The sequence below is a fragment of the Melopsittacus undulatus genome, chromosome 1, assembly GCF_012275295.1.
Source record: "Melopsittacus undulatus isolate bMelUnd1 chromosome 1, bMelUnd1.mat.Z, whole genome shotgun sequence".
NCBI classification, from domain to species: domain Eukaryota; kingdom Metazoa; phylum Chordata; class Aves; order Psittaciformes; family Psittaculidae; genus Melopsittacus; species Melopsittacus undulatus.
The window spans coordinates 52,824,779-52,848,064 of record NC_047527.1 but is presented as its reverse complement, the minus strand read 5'-3'; the positions used below and the strand labels follow the sequence as shown (position 1 = coordinate 52,848,064).

At 39.7% G+C, this 23,286-nt stretch overlaps 1 protein-coding gene across 5 annotated transcripts in view; it reads left to right on the top strand.

Annotated features, from left to right (window-relative positions):
* Window positions 1-23,286, top strand: part of PPP4R1 (protein phosphatase 4 regulatory subunit 1) — a 60,841-nt gene that overhangs the window by 16,149 nt on the left and 21,406 nt on the right. For 4 of the 5 annotated variants that reach the window (XM_034060789.1, XM_034060781.1, XM_034060775.1 and 1 more), the window contains 5 exons: window positions 10,003-10,109; window positions 19,428-19,570; window positions 20,955-21,101; window positions 21,333-21,440; window positions 22,172-22,237. In XM_034060789.1, coding sequence (XP_033916680.1) covers window positions 10,003-10,109; window positions 19,428-19,570; window positions 20,955-21,101; window positions 21,333-21,440; window positions 22,172-22,237 — 571 coding nt within the window. The remainder of the gene's footprint in view (window positions 1-10,002; window positions 10,110-19,427; window positions 19,571-20,954; window positions 21,102-21,332; window positions 21,441-22,171; window positions 22,238-23,286) is intronic. The other variant, XM_031052825.2, reaches the window with a different exon arrangement.

The window sequence follows — 23,286 nt, the reverse complement described above, 5'->3', positions numbered from 1 at the left end:
CACTCTAGATCGCCTGAGGAGCCCAAGAAGTATTCTGCAATATCATCCTTATCTATAGTTTACAGTTTGAGTATTGCTGCTCCTGGGTGCTGAAGGTGAACTTGCCCAGTTAATACTGTGGTGTGCATTTCCACCTTTTTGTTTCTGTAATGCCACTGAGCTAGTGGCTTAGTTTAAAAGCACAGATATTGTAGCATACTTCAGATAGGAACACATACCCCATCCCTTGTACACAGACATTCTGCAATGGGATGGAGAAACTAAACACCAGCATTTTAATTGTAACTGTAAACAGCTACAAGTTCATAGAAATGTATAAAATATGTTAAGGTTGAGGTTTTCTGGTATTATATTTTAACATAGTTTTGTTTGGGCTCCAGGTAAATCTTTAATAAAGCATGTTTGCTTTTATGTTGAATTCTTAATTCAGTGGTATGCAGAAGATAAGTCTGTGATCAGCCACCCTGTAGGTTAGCCTCTTTTGGTTTTTATAGCCTGAGTTTTATAAGGGTTTAGCCCTGTGCTTAACTTGAGTCATATGAAGTGTACTTAAAATTCCATGCTACATGTATGAACGTACCCCTGTTTGGGAGGTTTTCATTCTGACTGAAGCTAATAATTATAGAATGGCTTCTTTTATTATAATCTGCAAAAACCTGTGTGCATAAATCAGTTCTGAAATGTTTGATTTTAAAGTTTTCTGTTTTCCTGAAATCCAGAGTTTGTTGTCTTTTACAGTCTGAGATGACACCAGCAATTTGCTAACCAGGAGAGAATTCTTCCATGTTTGACTTCATGGAGAGGGAGGGAAGAGCAGCCTTTAGGGCCATAGGTGACAATTCTGTAATAAAAGCCAGCAGGGAGGAGAACAAAATCCGAAACTCAAGTTCTGTGACTTGAATTTTAAGCAAGAGTGGTCTTAATGGTTTACTTGCCCATTTAAGAAAAAACTGTCTCTGAGTCTCTCAGTATAGATTGCATAGAGTGTTGGGGCATGCATAAACTTGTAATCTTGATGACACTGCCCAGCTTTACATATCCTGTACTTGCCTGTGCTTTTCTACAGGGGAAGATGGGGAGAGAAACTATAGTTTTCTCAGGTTTCGCTTTTTTCTGTTTTTTTGTGTTGACTTGTTTATAGGTTTGATTTTTGCTGGCTGGTATAAACACATTGTTTGTTTAATCCTAGTTTTCTTTGGAGGCCTACTGTGTTATGTAGCATAGGAAAATAAAGGAAATGGTATATGATAACCATTAGTGATATAGCTGTGAATAGCAATTGTATCACTCTAATTGATAGTAACTGTTGTGGGCACTTTATGATGATTCAGCATTAGTCAGTCCCAGGATGAATTGGGGAGATTTTTGCTAGACACATGAACTGGAGCATTTTATAGGATACATACGTATCGTATTTGCAGTGCGTGACTTTTAACAATTACTACAAAAGCTTAGTCTCCTTTGAGAAGATTCCGTGAGCAGTCATGATTTCTCAGCTGTGATGTGACTTAAGGCCAAAGCCAGTTGCTCTGAGATGGAAATGGATCTATATCCCCATCCTAAAAAAATTTAACAGCTCAGACTTGGAACTTGCAAATAGGAATTGCTTCTTCATTTAAATATGTATGAATTTTGACATGGTGAACTGAAGAGAGTGAGGTATGGAATTCTTTAACAGCTTCCCAAATGGTAGAAGGATTTGCCATGTGACAGTTTTTGGCATGTTATGATCTACATCCTCACTGTTTTAGGTGTGGCTGATCAGCACCACAGATGTCTTAGGCTATGAGAATGAAGAGGAGCTTGACAAATATTGCAATAACCCTCTCTTTGTAGAATTGTGGAATGATTTGAGTTGAAAGAAACCTTTAAAGGTCACCTAGTCCAGCTCCCCTGCCATATGGAGGGACACCTTCCACTCAGCCAGGTTGCTCAAAGCCCCGTCTGACCTGGTCTTGAACACTGGCAAGGATGGGGCATCCACAGCTTCTCTAGGCAAGCTTCTCTGTCAAGTGTCTCACCACCCTCCCAGTAAAGAACTTTTTCCTATAACTTATCTAAAACTACCCTCTTTCAGTTTAAAGTGATTCCCCCTTGTCCTGTCACTACTTGTAAACAAGTCCATCTCCAGCTTTCTTGTAGGCCCCTTTTATATACTGGAAAGCTGCTATGCGGTCTCCCCCGCGCCTTCTCCAGGCTGAACAAGCCCAGCTCTCAGCCTGTCTTGTATCTGAAATCTAAGGCAAATAGAATCCTTTTTATAGTTTTATCAATAAAGAAACAACCTTCAAACCAGATTTGATAAGCATTTCTAGCATATGCTTTAATAATCCAATATCAGATTGCATCAAGAGTAGGTGCTGAGAAGAAAGTCAAAACCTGAAACAAGGTCTCCTTGTGTCTGGTAACGCTGGTATGTGTGTGCATTCATGCTTGGATGAGGATTCCCTTTTGCTGTTTGCTTTAAACTGCTGGTGCAGATTGCAGCATAGCTTTTGTGTCTTCTCATTTTAAAAATTCTTTGTTGGTTTTACTAAGCTTTCTTAATGTTAACTTGCTTCCATTTCTCATTAAGAAGGCTCAGAAGTATAAAATGCTCACCATTTGATCTGTTCAAATAGTGAGAGAGCTCTTGAAAGACAGGCCCTTCCTTTTGATCAGCTTACTTTGTAGGAATTGTTGTTGCCCTTTCTTTTCAAACCAAAGCAAATCTTGATAGCAGACTCTCAGTCATCACTATGATCAGTTTTGGCTATCAAGACTATGTCTACAGATCAAGGTAGATATTTTTAAGCTATGCATTTGTATGCTTCTTTGTGTTCTAAAGTACTTACTTGCTTTTCCCTGGGGAGAATACCTGATGTCTTTTGAAATAGTTTAACTCCAATATACTTGTAGAGCAGCACTCAGCAGTAACTGAGGATATATCGGGAGTCGAAGAGGGATTAAGTGTAGGTGTGTGAAGTCATGTACAGCTTATCAGTAGCACCTTTCACTGTTGACAGTGTAAGTGAAGATTTGGCCTAAAGCATTCTGAGTAATTTGTCTTTTTTGGCTAAAATACATGCTTCTGACTTCATGGCACAGACATGGTTTCTGGTTTGGTTGGTAGAAGGTAACCTTCTGGCTTCTAGACTCCAGATGGAAAAGATTAACATCAGAAAGGAAGCGATGTGAAGGAGGCCATGTGTGACAATTATTTTAATGTGGTTATCTGATTCCTGACTGCAACAGTCACAATATAAGCCTTGGTTTTACATGTCTGTGATTCTGGAAAACAGTTCAGAAGTTTTCAGAATGTATATATTCTGTTTCATTAGCTGAGAAATAAATCTTTTTCCAAGGATTTAAGGGCAATAATAAATTTGTAGATATATCAGGGCTAAGCCATAAATCTTTTCACGTCTCCACTTCCACTTTGTCAAGAATGTAATTTTACTACATATTTGAAAATTAGGGTTTGCATGCAGAATATACCCCCACTAAACCAGAAGAATGCTGTTTTGAATGCGTATCATAGAATCATAGAATACTTAGGGTTGGAAACGACTTTAAGATCATCTAGTTCCAACCCCCCTGCCATGGGCAGGGACAACTCACACTAAAGCATGTCACGCAAGGCTCTGTCCAACCTGGCCTTGAACACTGCCAGGGATGGAGCGTTCACAACTTCCCTGGGCAACCCATTCCAGTGCCTCACCAACCTCACAGTAAAGAATTTCTTCCTTATATCCAATCTAAACTTCCCCTGTTTAAGTTTTAACCCGTTACTCCTTGTCCTGTTGCTACAGTCCCTGGTGAAGAGTCCCTCTCCAGCATCCTTGTAGGCCCCCTTCAGATACTGGAAGGCTGCTATGGGGTCTTCACGCAGCCTTCTCCAGGCTGAACAGACCCAACTTTCTCAGCCTGTCTTCATACAGCAGGTGCTCCAGTCCCCTGATCATCCTTGTAGCCTCCTCTGGACTTGTTCCAACAGTTCTATGTCCTTTTTATGTTGAGGACACCAGAACTGTACACAATACTCCAGGTGAGATCTCACGAGAGCAGAGTAGAGGGGCAGGATCACCTCCTTTGACCTGCTGGTCACGCTTCTTTTGATGTAGCCCAGGACACGGTTGGCTTTCTGGGCTGCAAGTGCACACTGAGGCTGGCTCATATTCTTTTTCTCATCGACGAACACCCCCAAGTCCTTCTCCTCAGGGCTGCTCTGAATCTCTTCTCTGCCCAACCTGTAGCTGTGCCTGGGATTGCTCCTACCCAGGTGTAGGACCTTGCACTTGGCGTGGTTAAACTTCATAAGGTTGGCATCAGCCCACCTCACAAGTGTGTCAAGGTCCCTCTGAATGGCATTCCTTCCCTCTAGCGTATCAACCAAACCACACAGCTTGGTGTCATTGGCAGACTTGCTGAGAGCACACTCAATCCCACTGTCCATGTCACCGACAAAAATGTTGAATGAGACCGGTCCCAACACCAATCTCTGAGGGACACCACTCGTTACTGGTCTCCAGCCGGACATTGACCCATTGACCACAAATCTTTGTGTGTGGCCATCCAGCCAGTTCTTTATCCGTCGAGTGGTCCACTTATCAAATTGATGTCTCTCCAATTTAGAGACAAGGATGTCGTGTGGAACAGTGTCGAATGCTTTGCACAAGTCCACATAGATAACACCTACTGCTCTACACCTGTCCATCACTTTTGTAGCCCTGTCATAGAAGGCCACCAAATTGGTCAGGCAGGATTTCCCCTTAGTGAAGCCATGCTGGCTGTCACCAAGCACCTTGTTGTTTTTCATGTGCCCTAGCATGCCTTCCAGGAGAATCTGCTCCCAGATTTTGCCAGGCACAGAGGTGAGACTGACTGGTCTGTAATTCCCTGGGTCATCCATTTTCCCCTTCTTGAAAATGGGGGTTATATTTCCCTTTTTCCAGTTGTTGGGATCTTCACCTGACTGTCATGATTTTTCAGTATCAATAACCTCTCTGTATTAGTAGTTGGTAGGTTGCTGAGAATCTTATCAAGACCTTATTGAAGAGTTAGGAATTACATTGCCTTATTTTCATTTAGATGTGATCAGGTTATAACCAGCAAGATAATGGAGAGCTTGGTTTCACACAGCTGCAGGGCTTTTTTTTTTCTCTCTTTTCACCTGCCTTCTGTTTGTTGCATCCTAGCTCAGTGTAAACATCCCTCGGGGGCATTTGTTGAGTACTTACAATAAGGAATGCTATACATACCAAGGCCATGCAGGTGAAACTACAGGGGCATTCATTCTAATTAGGACATTTCTCATCATAGTAAGATGAATTAGGTTACGTCTCCTAATCTCTAACCTCTGATTTCATGTGTCAGTCTCTGAGCCCACTGTATGTCATAGAATAAAATTTAGTGAAAATAAAACAAAACTCAAAACACCTTTTATTATTTTTTTTTTTTTGCGCACAGAATTGTGGATATGTGCATACCAAATACATTACTTCTGTTTAACTTTGACAGTGTGAATTCAGAAAGTTTACCTTGTAAGTGTACATTAAAGTGATTCGCACTGACCTATCAATGGACAGAATTTTCCCAAACCACTTATGGAACTCTTAATTTCTTCAACAATATTGAATGTACCTCTGCATATTTAGCCTTTGTCAAGAAAGGTACAGAGATGCTGATTTCAAAATTGGAAGTTTATTCAGAGTATCTCTGAGATTGTTTTGGGAAAACAGTGTCAAATTAAGTTACTAATACCAGTGTTCACTTCAGCATGAAATGTCATCAGATATTGATTTGGAAGTTCTGCAAAAATGGGCAAAGAATTATTTTCTGTCATAGAATCATAGATTTGTTAGGGTTGGAAAGGAACTTAAGATCATCTAGTTCCAGTCCCCTCAGCAGGCACACCTTGCATTAAATCATGTCACCCAAGATTCTGTCCAGCCTGGTCTTGAACACTGTCAGGGCTGGAGCATCTATCACTTCCTTGGGGAACCCATTCCAGTGCCTCACCACCCTTACAGTAAAGAACTTCCTCCTTATATCCAATCTGAGCTTCCCCTGTTTAAGCTTTAATTGGTTACCTCCTTTCACTACAGTCGCTAATGAAAAGTCCTCCCCAGTATCCTTATAGGCCTCCTTCAGATGCTGGAAGGCTGCTGTGAGGGCCCACGCAGCCTTCCCCAGTCTGAACAGCTCCAACTTTTTCAACCCATCCTTTTATTTCTTTTTTCCTTTTTTTTTTTTTTAAACATATGCATCGTAGCATAGATGATGCAGATGATCTTGTTTAAATTCTAGTACAAATGTCTTCAAGAACTAACGATGGTGATTGGTACACAGTAATTATACCACTTAGAACTCCCAGTGTTGATTCCAAATAAGGGCAAAGGATTGTCTAAAAGGAGTTTGAATGAGCCAAGCGAAGACATTTATAGCTCCTCTCAGAGTGTATATGGTCACAAATCCTAATTCATGTGCATACAAAGTCTTCAGACTATCTGTCCCTTGTGTGTGGGCATAAGGGCAGGGTGTTAGTAATCTGTCGCTTTTATCCTGCTGCTGAGTGCAGGGAAGAGTGCCTACAAGATATCCTGTCAGTTTTCCTACCACTGCACAAGCTCTCCCTATGTGTGCTCATGAAAACATGAATTTTGCTAATGATCCTCCATTTTGGCACATAATAGCCAAAGCACTATTGCATGCTACAAAGCATGTTGCATGCTACATTCCACCCTTTGACCTCTGTCCTTTTGGTCTGTAAGCTATTTAATGGATAAATAGATGCATTGCTGCTTGTGCGGAAGTTGTGTACCAGAGACATGTATGGTGAATAAATAATTTCCTTAGAGAGTTCACAGCTGTAGTCTCACTGATTTGAAGTGTTACTTGCCAGAGCACCTAAAAAAAAGTCTCTTTGGACTTGAAGGATTTGGGAATCAGATCTGACTGAATGACAAAAAGATACAATCCTGTTCAGTGCTGCAATGAAGACAACTCTGCTGGCAGTGAGAATGTGTAAAGGTAGAAGTTCTTAGTAGAGCTTGGTATCTCATTAGAAGCAAGCCCAAGCCAGTGGCAAGAAGGAAATAGCAAGAAATCATTAATCCTAGCCCAAAACTGTGCCCTGATAATCAAGAGCAATGTGTAGTACAAGAGTGTATGCAATTTAAATAATTTTTATTATCATCATTAATGTTTGTGGAGTCATTTCTGTCACATATGTACTTGAAAGTCTGATTTCCTGTTAGAATGCAGTTTATGGGGACATGTTGTTATCCATAGAAGAAAACTGCTCATTTTTCTTTTGACTGTCACAAGAGGTATCTCCTTGCCTCTTGAACATGAAGCATGTCCGCCTGTTTTGTCGGTCTGTGTTTATAGCAGACAGATCATCCTTCAGAGCTCAGTTACAATTTTACGAATGCTCACCTGGTACTCATCTGGTCAGTTGCTGGGCAGCCTTGCCTTATGCTGTGCTACTGTGGATTGCAGTTCTCTGTTGCAGGCTTTTTGTAGCTCAACCACCAATGCTTGCATGAGAAGAAAGATCAGACTGCTGGACAGCTCACTGTGCACCCTTGCTTACTCTCTGCTCTCCTTAAGCAGAGCATGTCAAAGTGTGAGTTTGTAGGGCTCGAGTCATTGTGCATTAGTTGCTAGACACTAGCTCTCAGGCTGTGGCATATGTGAGGTAGGTTTAGCTCTGTGTCCTAGTTTTGTGTCTTGGAGGCAGAAGAGGAATTTTGGCAGCTTGCTGGCTATAGTGGCAGAACTAGGTCAGAGCCTGTAATGTTTGGAGGGCATGAGTGGACATCATCTCCCAGGACACTGGATGGATGGAGTTAAGAGATTACCCTGTTATTACTGACTGCCTACCCGGTTAAGTTTTGCCGGTTTGCCATGTTGCCTTTTGTTGTAAAGCTTTTTAACGGAAGCTGCTAAATACAAAAGTAGGTCCATTGATTCCAAAAGAGGGTAATAGCACCAGGGTGCAGGTGAGAGCCATCTTCTACATTTAGCCTAAGGGAAGAGTTGAATGGCCCTTCTTAGCTTTGAGCAGATTTAATAAATAAGTCCTATCTACTTCAGGTTAGGATTTGTGTTTTCATCTCATCTTGAACAGAAGGTTTGTAACCTTCAGCTAACAGGGTGGCTACTTCTGCATAACTATCTGGCCATAGGAGCTAGCAAAAACTTACTGTGGGATCCAGCTACCACAGTTCAGGTTACTGCTAACAAAGCTCTATGAGGAGATGAAAGTCTGCTCAAAGCTCACAGCATAGTAGAGAGCCATTCCATAGTCCACAGGAGCCAGATGGTATGTGGTGCTGTTTAGTGTGCTTCCTTACTTGCTGAGACCAGCTCAGTGGGTCAGTTGACTTGTCTTTCACTTCCCAAGGTTATGTTTGACACATGCATCCAGACAGGCTGTTTTGTGAAATATGCTTCATCTGTCCATCTTCTCTTTTCAGAGGTGTCCAGCCCTTTAAAAGACCAGGTCAACTCTGCTTCTAGGTTAGTGTGTCATATAGTCTGTTTCCCTCCATTAGGATTTTTGTAGCTGAACTTCCAATTGCCTATCAAGGTCTCTGCTGAGAGATGTTGCATGTTTTTGAAGCTGAAAAGAGTGAGGGAGACGAAATTTGTTAAAGGCGAAGAAGTTTTGCAGCTTGTTTTCTCACAGGATTTTGTTCAACTGTAATGTCAAAACAGTTTAGCTCAAGATACTTTTGCAAGGGGCCAATGTGAAACATTTAAATTATTGATACTTCCATTTTCTCAAGCTGAATATCTGCTTAGCTTTGGGAATTATTGAAGACCTACTGCATTTCTCCAATTGCATGGAATTGTAAAGCTCTTGGGCTTCCCCTGTACACTAGGAGTGTAACCATCTGTTTCTTTTCAGTTTGTGACCATTGCTGATGTTCAGTGTTTGTAGTGAACATGATCAAGTTCAGCTATGCTTCTGCTCTTGTTCAGGGCACTGCTGTCTGTCAACAAACATTGCTTATGTCTAGGCTACCTCCTAACATTTCCATCAGTCAGTTCTGGAAATAATGTTGCCCTTGACCCTTGCTGCTTCAGCATTTTGATAAATCTGTCTCGGGCAGTACAGGAGCTAGCAGCATGTTGGACACTGTTCCTTGGCCCGTGCCACTGCTAGGGTAATCCTGCTAGCTCTCTGAACTCATGTTCGACCCATGGTGTCCAAAAGGGGGGGAGGGGAGGGAAAGGGAGGTGGAAGAGTTTTGCTGTTGCAGGCTGTTGTTGAAGAGAAAGGTTGATCGCCACACTTTGCCAGCTGCATTGTTTAAGAAGTTAGCGTTTAGGGCTGTGTAGGTAACTGACAGGTATGACTTTGTAATATAGGCTGCAACAGAACCCTGGGGGACAAAACCCCAACTTTGTCACTGACAAGTTAGTCCTTAGAAAATTATTGATTCTGACTTGTTTAATATTTTTTTAATGTTTAATTGTCTACTTTGCATAATGTATGTCCCAGGCATAGTATGTTTTATTTTCACAGTGCCCCAGATAGCATTTGAATGAAGTTTAATTTCTAAACATCACTATCAGTATGAAAATCTTCATATTGAGTGCTCATGCTTTCCTGAAATAAGTTCGTAATTCTTTTTGAAATTGACAGTAGTAGTGTTGTCTTGCTTCATATGGAGCAAGTTGTGGAATTCAGAGGTGAGGGTGAAAGGCTGACACTGACTTCCTAACATTCAGTGCCCATTTGCCCTCTTGCCAGATGTTTACTCTTTTATCTTTGTGGCTGTTTTTGTTACCCTTGTAAGCCAAAGAGGTACTTTTAATGTTACATTTGAAGTTAACAGTTCTTTAGGGTTATCATCAAAATAATTCCCCAAGCAGAACTAACAGTTAAAAGTGACTCTGTAAAATTTTACTGTTTAGTTATAAGAAACTTGTATGATTGCACAACTTTTTGGTTTTGGCTGTATTTCTGGACACAAATAATGCTAATTTTTAATCTTTCTCATAAACTAGGCAAATGGTGGCTCGAAGTTTGCTGGACACTTTGAAGGAAGTCAGTGATGATGAGAGAGATTGTATTGCTGTGTTGGAGAGAATCAGCAGATTAGCTGATGATTCAGGTAGGTAGCATTAAACATTCTACTGGTTTAATGAGATAGAGTCAGAATTGCTGAACCTGTGTTCAGCACAGGACCAATATGTTCTTTCTCATCTTTGATGTTCAAATTAGGCTTCTGCAAATGCAATAAAATACTGTAAAATTTCATTTTGGTAAATCATCCCCCAAGAGATGACTTTTTCCTTGCTACTTTTCTCAAGAGAATTAAGCCCCTTCAAAATGTAGGATTATGACTTTCTATCAGTACATTTTTTAATAACTAATTATGTATTTCAGCTACCTAGCAGATCTACATGATTATTTTAGGTTTGTAAAACTTAATTTCCTGTCTTGAAAAGAATCTTGCAAAACATCTGTGTAAAACGTCTATTAGTTTTGATAGAATTTAAATGCTGAAGTTTTTCTCTTGGTCCCTTTTGGGCAATCAGGTGGGAAGGTAAGAGAGGCAGCAGAAATTGGTGACAAGATGCAGATACAAGCTGTGAGTAGTAGGGCTCTGTAAATATAGAAGAACTTTTGCTTGTGAGTATATTGAGACTAGTGGGTGCTTGGAATAAAAGGCAAAAGCAGGATGAGAAAAATAAGAAAAAAAGGCAAAAGAAAATGAGTGTTTAAAAAGTGATGGGGGACTCGGTGAAGGGAAAAATAGTGTGGACAGAGCTGCAAAAAAATTCCAGGTTGAAGATGCTCTAGAAAGAATTAAGGATTTGATTTCAACATAGCTGAGACAGTTTAAGCAACTGAAGGAAGAAGGAAGGCTTCAGCAGCAAAACACAGAAGATCAGAAGTTCATTTTTTTTTGTCATTGTAGAAGTGCTGTGGAGAGAAACTTATGTTAAATCTTATATGAGAAGAAAGAATTTCTTCACTTTAATGTCTGCTAGTTTTTCTCCCTTCTGGGATTGCAGAACTTAACACTTTACAAGAGTAAAAAAATATTCTGCTGATTTCGGTTATTTTGTCATTATTGTCTTCATTTATGTCCTGGGTTCAACTGTAGCAGTTTATATATGTGCTACTACAGCTGAACCCAGGACAATTTGAAACACACATTTTTACATTTTTGAGGGAATGTCCTTGTTTAGCCAGGAAAAATAGCCTATTGTAAGCAGTACACAATTGTATTGAGTATCTCTGCAAGGATTCTTTAAGAGGAAAAATGGTCACTATTCATTTAGGATTAAATATGTCTTTAATTGACAACAGTGGCGTGCCACTGTTCCTAGAGTGCTTTCTTAGCAGAGCTCTGCTTCAAAATCTGTATATGTTAACATTTTTGAGCATCAGAAACTTTCTGAAGCTTTATTTCAAGTTTAGAAAATAGGACAGCTGTGTCCCTGGGGGGAAACGGCCTTGTGAAGCAGTTTTATAGCCGTAAGCTTTTCATTGATGACCAAGTATGTCAAATTGAAGTTTGCTTGGATTGAAATGTAATGGAAGCCAAGAGTTGAGCTGAAATCCATTTGTTTCCTTTAACAGGGGTGGAGTACACTTTTAGTCAGGGTTGATATTTTCTCAGTGTCAGTAAAAGCAGCATTTCAGGCTTTTCCTGAGTTGTAGAAGTTGTCTCACATCCACCAAAGTAGTAGCACTGGATTCTGCAGCTGCCCCACAAATTAAGTTTCTGTAAACTTAACTGTGAGTCTTGTGCCTCGAGCAGTTGCAGTATTTGACTTAGCCTGTTTCTGTAAGACAGGTTATTAGAATATCCTTGTGTCTTAAACCATGTGAAAATTCGTTAAGGAACTGGATCTGCTTTGTACACTAATACATATGCTTGACTATTATTCAAAGTACAGCACAGTGGATTTTGTTTTTTTTTTTTGGGGGGAGGGTGTTGGGGTTTGAGGTTTTTGGTTAAGGTTGCTGTTACTAGGCTTGGTTTTAATTTTTCTCTTATCTGATGCTTTTTACCATTTATGATACTTTTTTTCTGACCTCTTCTGTAAAACAAACAAACAAAAAAACAAATCAAAACAACAAGGCAACTGAATTTGGAATAAGAAAACAAAGCATCTCTGTTTTAACTTGCTTGGTTAGAGCCAGATACCTGTGTGGTCATCCTGGAATCCAGTCATCATGTTTAAATTCATAAATATGAATTCACAGAATGGTTTGGAAGGAATCTTAAAGCTCCTATAGTTCCAGCCCCCTGTCATGGGCAGGGACACCGTCCACCAGACCAGGTTGCTTACAGCCCCATCCAGCCTAGCCTTGAACACTGCCAGGGATGGGGCAGCCACAGCTTCTGTGGGAAAATACAAACTGCTGGGAAGTCAAACTAAACTATGTACTGGTTGTCTTGTTTCTAATAGGTTATATTCATTAGTCTTACACAGTACCCATGCTCTCTGTGCTACTGCTGCTGTTACCTAAAATACAAGTACAGCAGTGAGCTAGAAATAAGCAGTCCTTTGTCCTGCAACTTCAGAAGTCCTGCAGTTGGGCTGATGTCATTCAGATGTGGTCTTTGCTTGAAAAAGAAACATGTTTAGGTCATTTTAGGGTTTGGGTTGGTTGTTTTGTGTTTGTGTTGGGGTTTTTTTTAGCTGCCTTTTTTTTTAGTTGTTGTTTGGTGTTGGGGTTTTTTTCTGTTAAATAAGCTGTGGCTACAATGAGACAGCCATTTCTGGGTTTGAGATCAAGAGAGTTTCAAAACAGTAATTACTATTATTCTTCATATACTGCAGTAACACTTTTAGAAAGCTACATGTCCTCTCTGTTGAGCTAAATGCTGCATTAATGTGAAATAAAAATTAATCTCTACTAGAAAAAGATCAGTGTCCAAATACATGATTGCAGGAGGGGATGTACAAAAAATCATGAGACTATGGCTTGGTATGATTGACACAGAGCTTCGCATATCAACTGGCTAGTAAAGACCTTACATTCTTACATTTTTTGAGGCATGATGGCAAAGGAAAATACCAGCTCTAAAGCTGTTTTTAAAAGAACTGTTGACAAAAAATGCTCAAACAAACAGCTTTTTGGTGGAAACTCATGTGGACTCTTTGAATAGTGTCTTATTAATATGGTTATTACGAAAGTTTCTTTTGGGGAGAAGAACTAAGTGTTGCCTATACTTGAAAGAATGCTAAGTGATGCTTTAATATCTGTGAACAGTCAGTGTGCAGGTTGCAGGTGGACACACAGTGAGTTGTAGTGAAACACATTTTGTAAAAGACAGTTCTGACTACCATTGTGTAACTGCACATACAAATTATATAAAGTGGGTCTTTTCCTGACACAGGGCAGTTTGGACTCTTTCTAATGAATTAGTTCCAGGTTACATGTGATTTTGTAACCTTCAGATCACTAGTATGTTTCTGCTGTGGAAAAAATACCCACTTAAGGTGATACTGGAAATGAGTTGCTTCAAGTGTTGATGAAACACAGGAATTGCTGTGCTCTGGTGTCATGTCCTACTGTATGTAAATGGCAGCACAGAATTGCTGGTTAGTGGAGGAAACCAATCAGTAGCAGCTGGGGAGTAATCTGCTGCCTCTAACCCACTTACTTCCCAGAGAAACTTTCTCTCCAGATCTCAGTTGTTTGAAAGGCATATTTTCTTCGGTAGCTTTCTTAACTACTGTAGCTGTGTGTTACTGCCAAGTCTGTGATTTTGCTGCAGGGTTTGGGATGTTTCTCAGTCCTTCTGAACTCTGGACTTCCCTACTGACTTTGGTAGTGATTTCTCTGGAGTAGCTACAGCTGACATACCTTGTATTGCTTTTGAATCTGCTGTTTAATCACTGTAATTTCTCATTTTCTTTAGGGATGTTAGGTATGGTTTCCCATTTAAATGTTTTTGTGGTGTCTTTCAATCCATAGAAACTAAGAATCAGCTTGGCATAGAAGCCCAGTGTTTGGCAAATCTTACATAAATCCTTGATAGAGATAAAATGCTTATCTTTGTGTTAAAACAGCTGGGCCTTCTTCATTCTCAAATGTAGACTGGCCACAGACTTCACGTGAGCTTGAACAAGGGCCTTATGTCTGTCTTTTTCACTTAAGTAAATTAGTATCATTCAAACTATTTTTTGGTACCAGCTTGTGAGCAGCTTATACGATACAGGTCTTCATCATTGTGTGCGCAAGTATGATTAACTGGCTTTGAAAGTTAGCCATAGGCAGAATTATTGCAAGAATGATAAAAAATGGTGGGGGGAGGGGAAAGTGACTTCCTAGAGGACTGGTGTTTATATGATACTGTATAAACAACTAGTTTTTTTTTCTCCTGAGTGACCAATAGTCTCTTTACTGCATAGAATCAGTTGTGAATGCAGTTTGCAAAACAAAGTGAATTTAAAAACAATTATTAGACTAATTGGTCATTAAGTTTTGAAGCTGTGTAATCAGGCTTAATGTGGATGGCCTCATGACCTTAATTACTTAATAGAGTGCTTAACTTATGTTAGTAAGACCATTTCAATTGCTGTTGGCATAGTGAGAGATAACAATGCCTGTCAAATAGCACGTTACAGCACTGCATTTAACAAAAGTCTGATATTTAAGCAATATTAATGGGAATTTTCCATAATGGTGTGGAAGTATTTTCCATGCCACTTCTCCTATCTTCAGCTACACATTTTCCGTTGCTTAATGTAACCCTTTTTTGTTTCTCCATTCATCTGATGTGTGACTGATGGTGACATTACCCTCTCTCATTAGTCTGTATTTCACTCCTTGCTCTGCCAGTCAGTAATGAAGTCCATTTCTGGTTAGTAAGAGTAAAGAACCTGACTACTGAAGCAGCACACACACTGGACACATCAGTCCTTCTGATGGATTCCTAAACTGAAAGGGACAGGTTCTGCTTACAGTGCATTTTGCTTGCCTAGAGTTTCTTTCGTCTTCAGAAAGCTAGGAAATTTGGAAGGACAGATGAAACAGGAAATGATAGAAGTTGAGAATATGGAGGACACCAGAAGAGAAAAAAAGGGGGAAGGGAGAATTTCAGTTGGGAAAGAAGTGGATGAATAAAGGCTGAGTTGACAAACTGAAGAATTTATGCAAACTTTGTCTTTGATCATGTAAATGACGTTGTTTGAGAATGGACATGTATACAAATCCCATACTATTGCCCATGCTGTAGGCATCTTGGTATGCTGTGGACCTTATATTCAGGCTGAATGCAGAAGTGAGTATCTTTACAGGGAGAAGGGCATAAAGGTGTCTTCTGCACTGCTTGTTTCTCTCTAGCACATATGAGTCAATATTTTAATTTGTCTTTCACCAAATTAATTTTTGTTTTCAAAAGAATGAAAGTGTAAATGCAAAATGATGTGCTTACACCTTAACTTTCACAACCCTTAATAAGAGCAAATATTGTTAATACTCAGGTGTACTTAAAACAGTCATCAGAATTGTCAGTTAAAGCAGCATTAACATCACCGGTAGTTGTTCTTCATATACACTTTCAGAACACAAAAACGTTACAGGCCCTCACAAATGTGGAGGAAATTTCTGCTTGTATTCCAGAATGGTCATTCTGAGGTAATGAAAGCTTTGAAAAATTTCTTCTAAACACTGTGCATTGTTGCAGAGTAAGCTGTTGTGAAATAAATCTAGTTGTGAGCTGGCTCTGGAATAATTGCTTCACTTACAAATAACTGTTCTGGAGCAATTAGTTGGTATCACACTGTGCAGCTCTGCAGTAATCCCCTTTTAATTTCCAGTATACAGCTAACTGTGGTGCTTTACTTCCTCAGAGCCTCAGCAGGGATGAAATAAACATTACACACTTCTATAGGAAAGCTAAGTGCATGTGCTAGGAGTAGCTCGATGAGTATTGTGGCATTTTGCTTACATGAGAGATGGTGTGAAATCGTAGGGGAAATCCCAAGTGTTTTTCCATGCATGAGGAAGGAACAGTTAATTTACTTCTATGATTTTGATGTCAGTTTGGGGAGTTGATTTGTGAAATGGCTAAAACTGAAGGTTGGTGTGTGCAGATCGAAGTCTTCCCAGGTTCTGGAAATGTTGGTTGGAATATATTGTTGGTTTTATGTTGTCTGGAAATAGAACTGTGTCATTTTATTCTAGCAACTGATTTTCAAAGTTATTTCACAAACAGAAGAAATGGAAAGTATTTTCACTTTCTTTTATCATTCTCCTAGTTTTGCTTGTTTTCTAAACATCATCTCAGTATAATTCTGTATCTAGGGAATACACAATACCTAGAATCAAGCAAAGTACCTAGTGACTGAGGAGAACAAGCATGGCTTTGCTTCTGAGATCTTTTTTTTTTGCATTAGTATTTCTTTCCACATTTTTTTGTTTTAACAAGTTGCAGCATTTTTTTTTCTTGTAGCCTGTTACTTTAAGGCACAGACTCATACCTTCAGGAGATAGCTTGAAAAGAGCAGCACTTAAAAATACTTCCTCTGCCAAACGGAAAAATACTGTTTCAAGCAAATGCTATGGAGAACCTAATTGTACCCAGTGATTTTTCCAGTGTGCCTAAAATAGAAACTTTCTGTCTTGATGTGAAGCAAAATTCTCCACCCAGATTTTGTTTATACTGTGTGAAAGCCTGATCCTGACTGTATTTTACACTGCAGAAAATATATAATACAGATGTGCTCCTCAGCTGGGTGAGTTTATGCTTTAAGAAGCTGTGTGTAATTTTAACTGATAACTACCATGCTCTGTTCACTGTGGTGATGACAAAACCAGAAACTTTGTTATAAACAACAAGAAAGTTTAAACTGAAATGGCAGACTCTGTCTTGTATTGAAGTCTGCTGAAATCTGCTTGGATCTGCCACCTGTCTAAGCTAAAGGCAAAGCTGAGGAATGTACGAAGGGAATGAGAAAGTGCTGTATCTTTAGTGGAAATTTTTGGCATTGTTGCTTGGATCCTTAGGAAACATAATGCAAAGAAAAGCTGTACTGTAGCCCCGTCAGACTGCAAGGTTAGGTTCTATTCAGTACACACTGGAACATACACTTCAGCATTTGGAATAATTGAGCTCTTATCTAAATTGGTAAGCTTAAGGTTAAGGTTCTTGCATAGCAGCAGTAATTCCCCAGAACAGCACAAATGCCTTTTTGATAGTGAATTATGGTGTTGGGTTACATAGCCAGTTACATACACAGTGCTCATTTGTTTGTTGGTTTGAATTGACCTTAGTAAGATCATAGAGCCATGTGCTTAGAAATTAGGGAATGTAAGAACTAAGGTGACATTACAGTTCTAAGTCTTTCCTGGGCATGAATTTTTCAAATCTTTAATTGCATCATCTCATCTGTCTGTATTCCTCCCAAAGCCATAGCTTGCTTAGGAGCTCTGGAAGAAGGGGGCTCACTTTACATGAGCAGCTCTTCCATATTGTCAGGTGGTGTGGCTGCTGCTGTCTAAAGTGTTGCATAATAGATGAACCCTATTCTGAAGAAGCAAGGTTCTTACCTTTTTGGTACTCATTGCTGTCCTACTGCAGTGCTTCATAAAGAAATTTATTAATTCAGTTTCACAGCAAGCCCAGTCAATTTGGGGAAAGGAAGTGTTGCCATTACTTTACTGGGGGTGGACAAACTGTAGAGGTATCAAAGTCAAAACAGTCTGCCCATTTTGAGTGTCTAGTGTCTGAAGCTTTATACAAAGCTCTTGATATGCTTAATACATAGTTCTTGTTGGCTTTGATTGCAGTGGTGGTATTCAGTCATGATGACACAAAATTCTTACCACAGTCAAATAAGTAGTGTGCAGTTACATTCTGAAGAGTCTGGTTTGAGTATTTTACACAGCTTCATGCTAGGCAAAGGAGTGAATTGGTTTTCTCAGCGTTTTGCTTCTTTCACTCTGTTTGATAATCTGTTTTGGTAATATCGCAGTAAGCAGTCCCAGCACCTTCTCTTACTACCACTTGCCTTGGCTTCTATCATCAGATAGTTCTGCTTCTTGGGGGAAATGTGTGATTGCACAGGGAAACCAATCTGAATGTCAGTTCTTGCTGTTTAATCACGTTGCTGTGGTGAAGCAAAAGCTATGTCAGCCAGATCAGTTCTTTGATATGGTTTGTTGTCTGGCTGCACAAACAGTTGCATTGGCATAATGGAAGCCACAATTTTTGGGTTTGGGAGGGTGGGAACTGCCTGAAGCAAATTCAGAAACAATTTAAGAAGCACTGCTGCCAAACTTGCAGCCTCAGCCAGATTTATCTTCCTCACTCTCTCTTCCCTGTGTCCTCCCCTGCCCCCAAGTCATTGTCTATCTGCTGCAAGAAATGAGGCAGAAGTCTTAAGAAGTGAGAATTAAATCCTAGTGATAAGTGTCGTAACAGAAGCCACTTGTACCCTTATCATGGGTATCTTATACCCTTATCACCCAGGATCATGTCCTGGGCATGTCTTGAAATAGCATCCTTATGGGAAAACTGGAAGCGATTCCCTCCAGCCCTGGCTTGGGCCCTGGTTTCAGTTTCTTATCCAGCAAGTTCCAGTCTTCCTTACCTTCAATTGCTAGTCTTATCTCTTTGTCACTTGCCTTTCAGCCATCCATCCCTCCTTGCCCAGCCTGATGGTTCATCATTCTGCTCTGTTTCCTATCTGCAGCCATTTCAAAAGAGTTGCTTTTGGTAAGGGGCTGTGCACAGTCTTATCGGCAGTGATGATGACTTTCTCCATCTCAGGAAGGAAGGACTCTTGTCTGTAGTTGCTGTGCTCTCTGTTGGCTACTATGCAGGTGCAAATGGAGGGTGTTTTCAAGGCCTCTTAGCTTAACCATCTTTGGGCAGGTTATCACACAGATGGAAAAACCATATTGAGGTGTAAAAGGATTACTTTCTCTGGCACATTTCAGGTTCCTCTTCCAGAAGTGAAGAAGCTAGGCCTTGTCAGGCAAGAGGACCAGAATCCCATATAGGAAGAAAACAGGTGGTTTTGCCAACTTTAGTCTTGAAAACAGCTAATCTCCTTTAGTTGTGTGAGAGACTGTGACAAGGAGTTCCCCTCAGTTAATTTCTTCTCGTTATCTATTTTGGGTTAACTTTCTGCTTAGCAGGTTTCTTTAAAGTAAGGGATGCTCATAGGGAGTTCAGACAGATGGTGATATTAGTAATGTTTCATGGTTTGCTCTCTGAGTTTTGACTTGTTTTTATTACTGAGAATGTCAGACCTGTCCCTTTCGTAGTTTATCAGTACAGAGTGTAGTTGTACCTAGTTTTGACAAAAGATGGTGCCTGTCAAAACAAACCTCGACAGAAACACACTGACATGAACCCTTGAGAACATACTTTGTATATATAGAACCAGCTTATTCTAGCACTATACTTGTAAACATTTATTGTGCCTTTTTTGTTTTATTTTGACCCTGACAGAGCCAACAGTGCGGGCAGAACTGATGGAACAGGTGCCTCATATTGCTATGTTCTGTCAAGAGAACAGACCCTCAATCCCATATGCTTTTTCCAAATACTTACTGCCTATTGTGGTGCGATACCTCGCAGACCAGAATAATCAGGTAAGTATCTTCTACAAATAGTCTGTTTCCTAGTTGAATACACCTGATGTGATGCTCTATTCAAATAACGTATCACCATACCAGTGTGTCATATTTTGGGGTAAAAAGTTTGAATGGACATTAAATCCATGGCACTCTGAACTTTACTTGAAGAAGTTTTCCAACATTTTTTTTCATCGAGCACAGTATGTTCTGATTTGGGGCCCTGGCAAAACCAGTCATTTTGATAAGCTTACATTATTTAAATTCTGGCAAAAAGTAACAGTAGGTCACAAAAAACTGACTCCTCCATACGGTTAATTTTTTAACACCATTATGTATCTTCGTGACCAGTTATTTGTGTATCAATTCAATGAACTCTGGGATTGAACTTCGTGTTTTGTTTCTTTGCATGTGTGAGATAGCTTGCCTAAAGGTTTTTTGTAGGCTTTTCCACATCATTTCAGACTAGACTACTTCTAGGTAATACATTATTTTAAAATATTTTGGGCCTCTTCAGTGTTACTTTTTTTCCCTTGCCTTTCCCAGATTTTCTGTAATTAAAAATACATACCCAAACCTATGTTTCTTAGTAATATACATGAATTTATGCATGAATTAGCTGTTTTGCTAATTCATGTATAACAACCATACTTGTGCTTGATATTCTCCTGCTAGCAGATTCAGTGGTTCTTTTCATCATCTTAATCTCTGTTGATACTCTATAGTTCATTTGGCTGGTTTGCCCCGAAACAAAGATCTCAAAGATGTTTTCAAAATTACTGCATTGCAGTATGTTGTCTCTTGCTGTGTGTAATGCTTTCTCTTCTGATTAAATTCCTTTTTTTTTTGAGAGGCAGGGGTTGCCATGTACAAAGTCAATTATTAATGGCTATCTCATTTTTGTACAGTCTTTGTTCTTTTTCCCCAGGTAGGACTGAACAAAATATTGTCTCAGCATTTAAAATATGTTTGAAATAAACATAGTTATTTGGTGTCAGCCAAACACTTTGATCTCAGAAAAGAGGATTTGTTTAAAATTCACATTCCTTAAAACTTTGTTATTCCTAGGTAGTTGTCCTGCTTTGCTTTGTGTATTTCATGAACTCTACCATGGCTACTTTTTCTGACATTGCTGTCCTCTGTTTTGGGAAGTAAGTAAGTGGACACTTTTATGACAGCACTGCCTTAGTTTATAATGTGAAGTTGCTCTTCGGTTCAAACGTAGCTTGTTTCAAACATGAAGTGTTTACAGAAGTGCTTTTGGAGCATTTATCCTCTTGCAGAGCACAACTAGCATAGGTGTATGACAGTATATAGGTACAGCTTCCAAAATACAGGACATTTATTCAAATAAAAAACCCCTCTCTTTGAATTCCTTGGTTCTTTTGCCTTTTCATGATAGGTAAGAAAAACAAGCCAGGCAGCACTGTTAGTTCTGTTGGAGCAAGAACTCATAGAGAGATATGATGTGGAGACCAAAGTATGCCCTGTTCTGATAGATCTGACAGCTCCAGACAGCAATGATGATGTGAAGACAGAAGCTGTGGCTGTAAGTAACACCAATACCAAATCGCACAGTATAAAGTTTTCTTGAATGCTTGGTATTCCAGTTGTGGTAGCATGTTTCCAAGTTGCGCATCCATGTGGTATTAAAGAGAAAAGAATTTTCAATAGCATTATGTGCATACAAATGAAAAATAAACATAAAAAGCCTCTGCTTAACTGACATGGAATTTTGTATTGTGCAAGCATCCCTGATTAGTGTCTGTCTTGCCTTTAGATAATGTGCAAAATGGCATCCATGGTGGGAAAGGACATCACAGAAAGACTTGTTCTTCCTAGGTTTTGCGAGATGTGCTGTGACTGCAGAATGTTTCATGTTCGTAAGGTACGAGTTATCAGCATCTGGTCTGGATTGTCTGTGAAAGCAGTATCGTGAGCTTGGAACTTGCTTTTGGCTAAATAGATTTTTCCTGCTAGGTCTCATTTGCGACATGCATAAGTGAAAGCTATGGGGTTTCTTCGTAGCTCACATTTCCACAGTTTTTATGTTTGGCACTGAGTTTTTGTCCAGAGTTCTTACCTTTATTATCAGGAATAAAGAAAGAATCTGCTTGTCCTATGATTGTGTAGGTGGTTATGAAAATGTGAACCAGCTGTAACTGATACAACATCAGCCACCTGAGTTTATATGGTAGATTGTAGATAAGATTAAAGGTGCTTGTTAAGATGAAATAAACCAATACTCTGTCATGGTATTTAGGTGCTGAGGCTGTGTTTTGGTTTCGCCCTGCAACTGCATAGCTTATTTTTCATGATAACTTCTTGTATTCTTTAATCTGACAGCACTTCGAACACATTTTATTCTTCCCTTTCACTTAAGTTCTGGGATGGTTCTTTCATGATTAAAAAAGGCTAATTAAGCTTGAAATGAAGAAAACAATTTTTAACTTTCTTTTTAACCATGGGAACTGATGGAATGGGGAAGTAGCTGATGCTGAGTTTATGCTGAAACCTTGGTTTATGTTTTTAGAAGCTGTTTAATTTTTTGCTTTGATTTTTGTTTGCTGTATTAAAACTGCAGTCTTAGTGGTTACTTTTTTGCATTTTGTCTGCAAGGTGTGTGCAGCCAATTTTGGTGATATCTGCAGCGTGGTTGGGCAGCAAGCCACCGAAGAAATGCTGGTAAGCTGGTTTCTAATACTTTTTAATATAAGTCAATATTGGAGCAGGACAAGGTACAGGGGAAGGGCAGCTAAAATGATTGAACAACTACTACATTGCTTTAGTAAGGAGAGACTAAACAAGCAGGGACTCTTCAGTTTTGTGAGGTTATGAGTGATGTTTACAAAATCTCAAAGTTACTATGAATACAGCATTCTTACTTGCCAAGTCACACAGTCTAGACCTAAGGGGTACTCAGTTTTAGAGCTGGGAGAAGAGTTAAACCAGACTGAAGAAAATATTTTGGGTGGTGGAGGCAGAAAGTAGTATTTGCAAGTTCAGAAGTACATTTGCAAGTTCAGAAGTAGGCAGAAATGTGTCTTCTAATGTCCATAAATGCAGTGAGAGATTGTAGATACAGGAGGAGCATGGGAGGTATAGACTGCTAGAAGTGGTGAAGCTTATGTGGTCTCTTTTCAAATGGCATCACTTAATGCTGCTGTTCATTTTTTTAACCTTTTAAAGTCAGTTTACCTGACTCTAACAAAGCCTCACAGCCCTCCTGGGAAGAAGGGAAAGAGAAAGAAAAAGAAAAGAAATCAATGTGGGCAATAACAAATGAAGTAAATGGAAGAGATGCAAATTGAAAATGGAAAAGGCAGGAAATGGTTGGAGCAGGGAGTAAGCAGAGGATCCTTAGCAGTGGCCCATATTCTCCTGGTGGATCAAAGGAGCTGGTGGTTGTTCATAGGCTTAGAGACATTACAGGACTAGGGAGCAGAAATTGCCCTGACAGTTGCTGGGCTCCTTCTTCCAGCTTTTTCCTCTTGGGGATGTGAACAGTGAGTTTGTTGAGGGCCAGAAGACTTTGAGTCAGTGCCATGGATTAATGAAGGACTTAGATGCATGACTTTGAAAAAGGCTCTGTGTCATTTTGCCGATGCTGTACTGGGACAGGTAGGCCTAGTGTGACCCTCAGGGCATTTCTTACATTCTTACAGCATCTGCTGCATTTTTCCCTAGGTACTGTGCGTTTTAAGCCATTTGATAATGAAGTACCATTGTGCAGA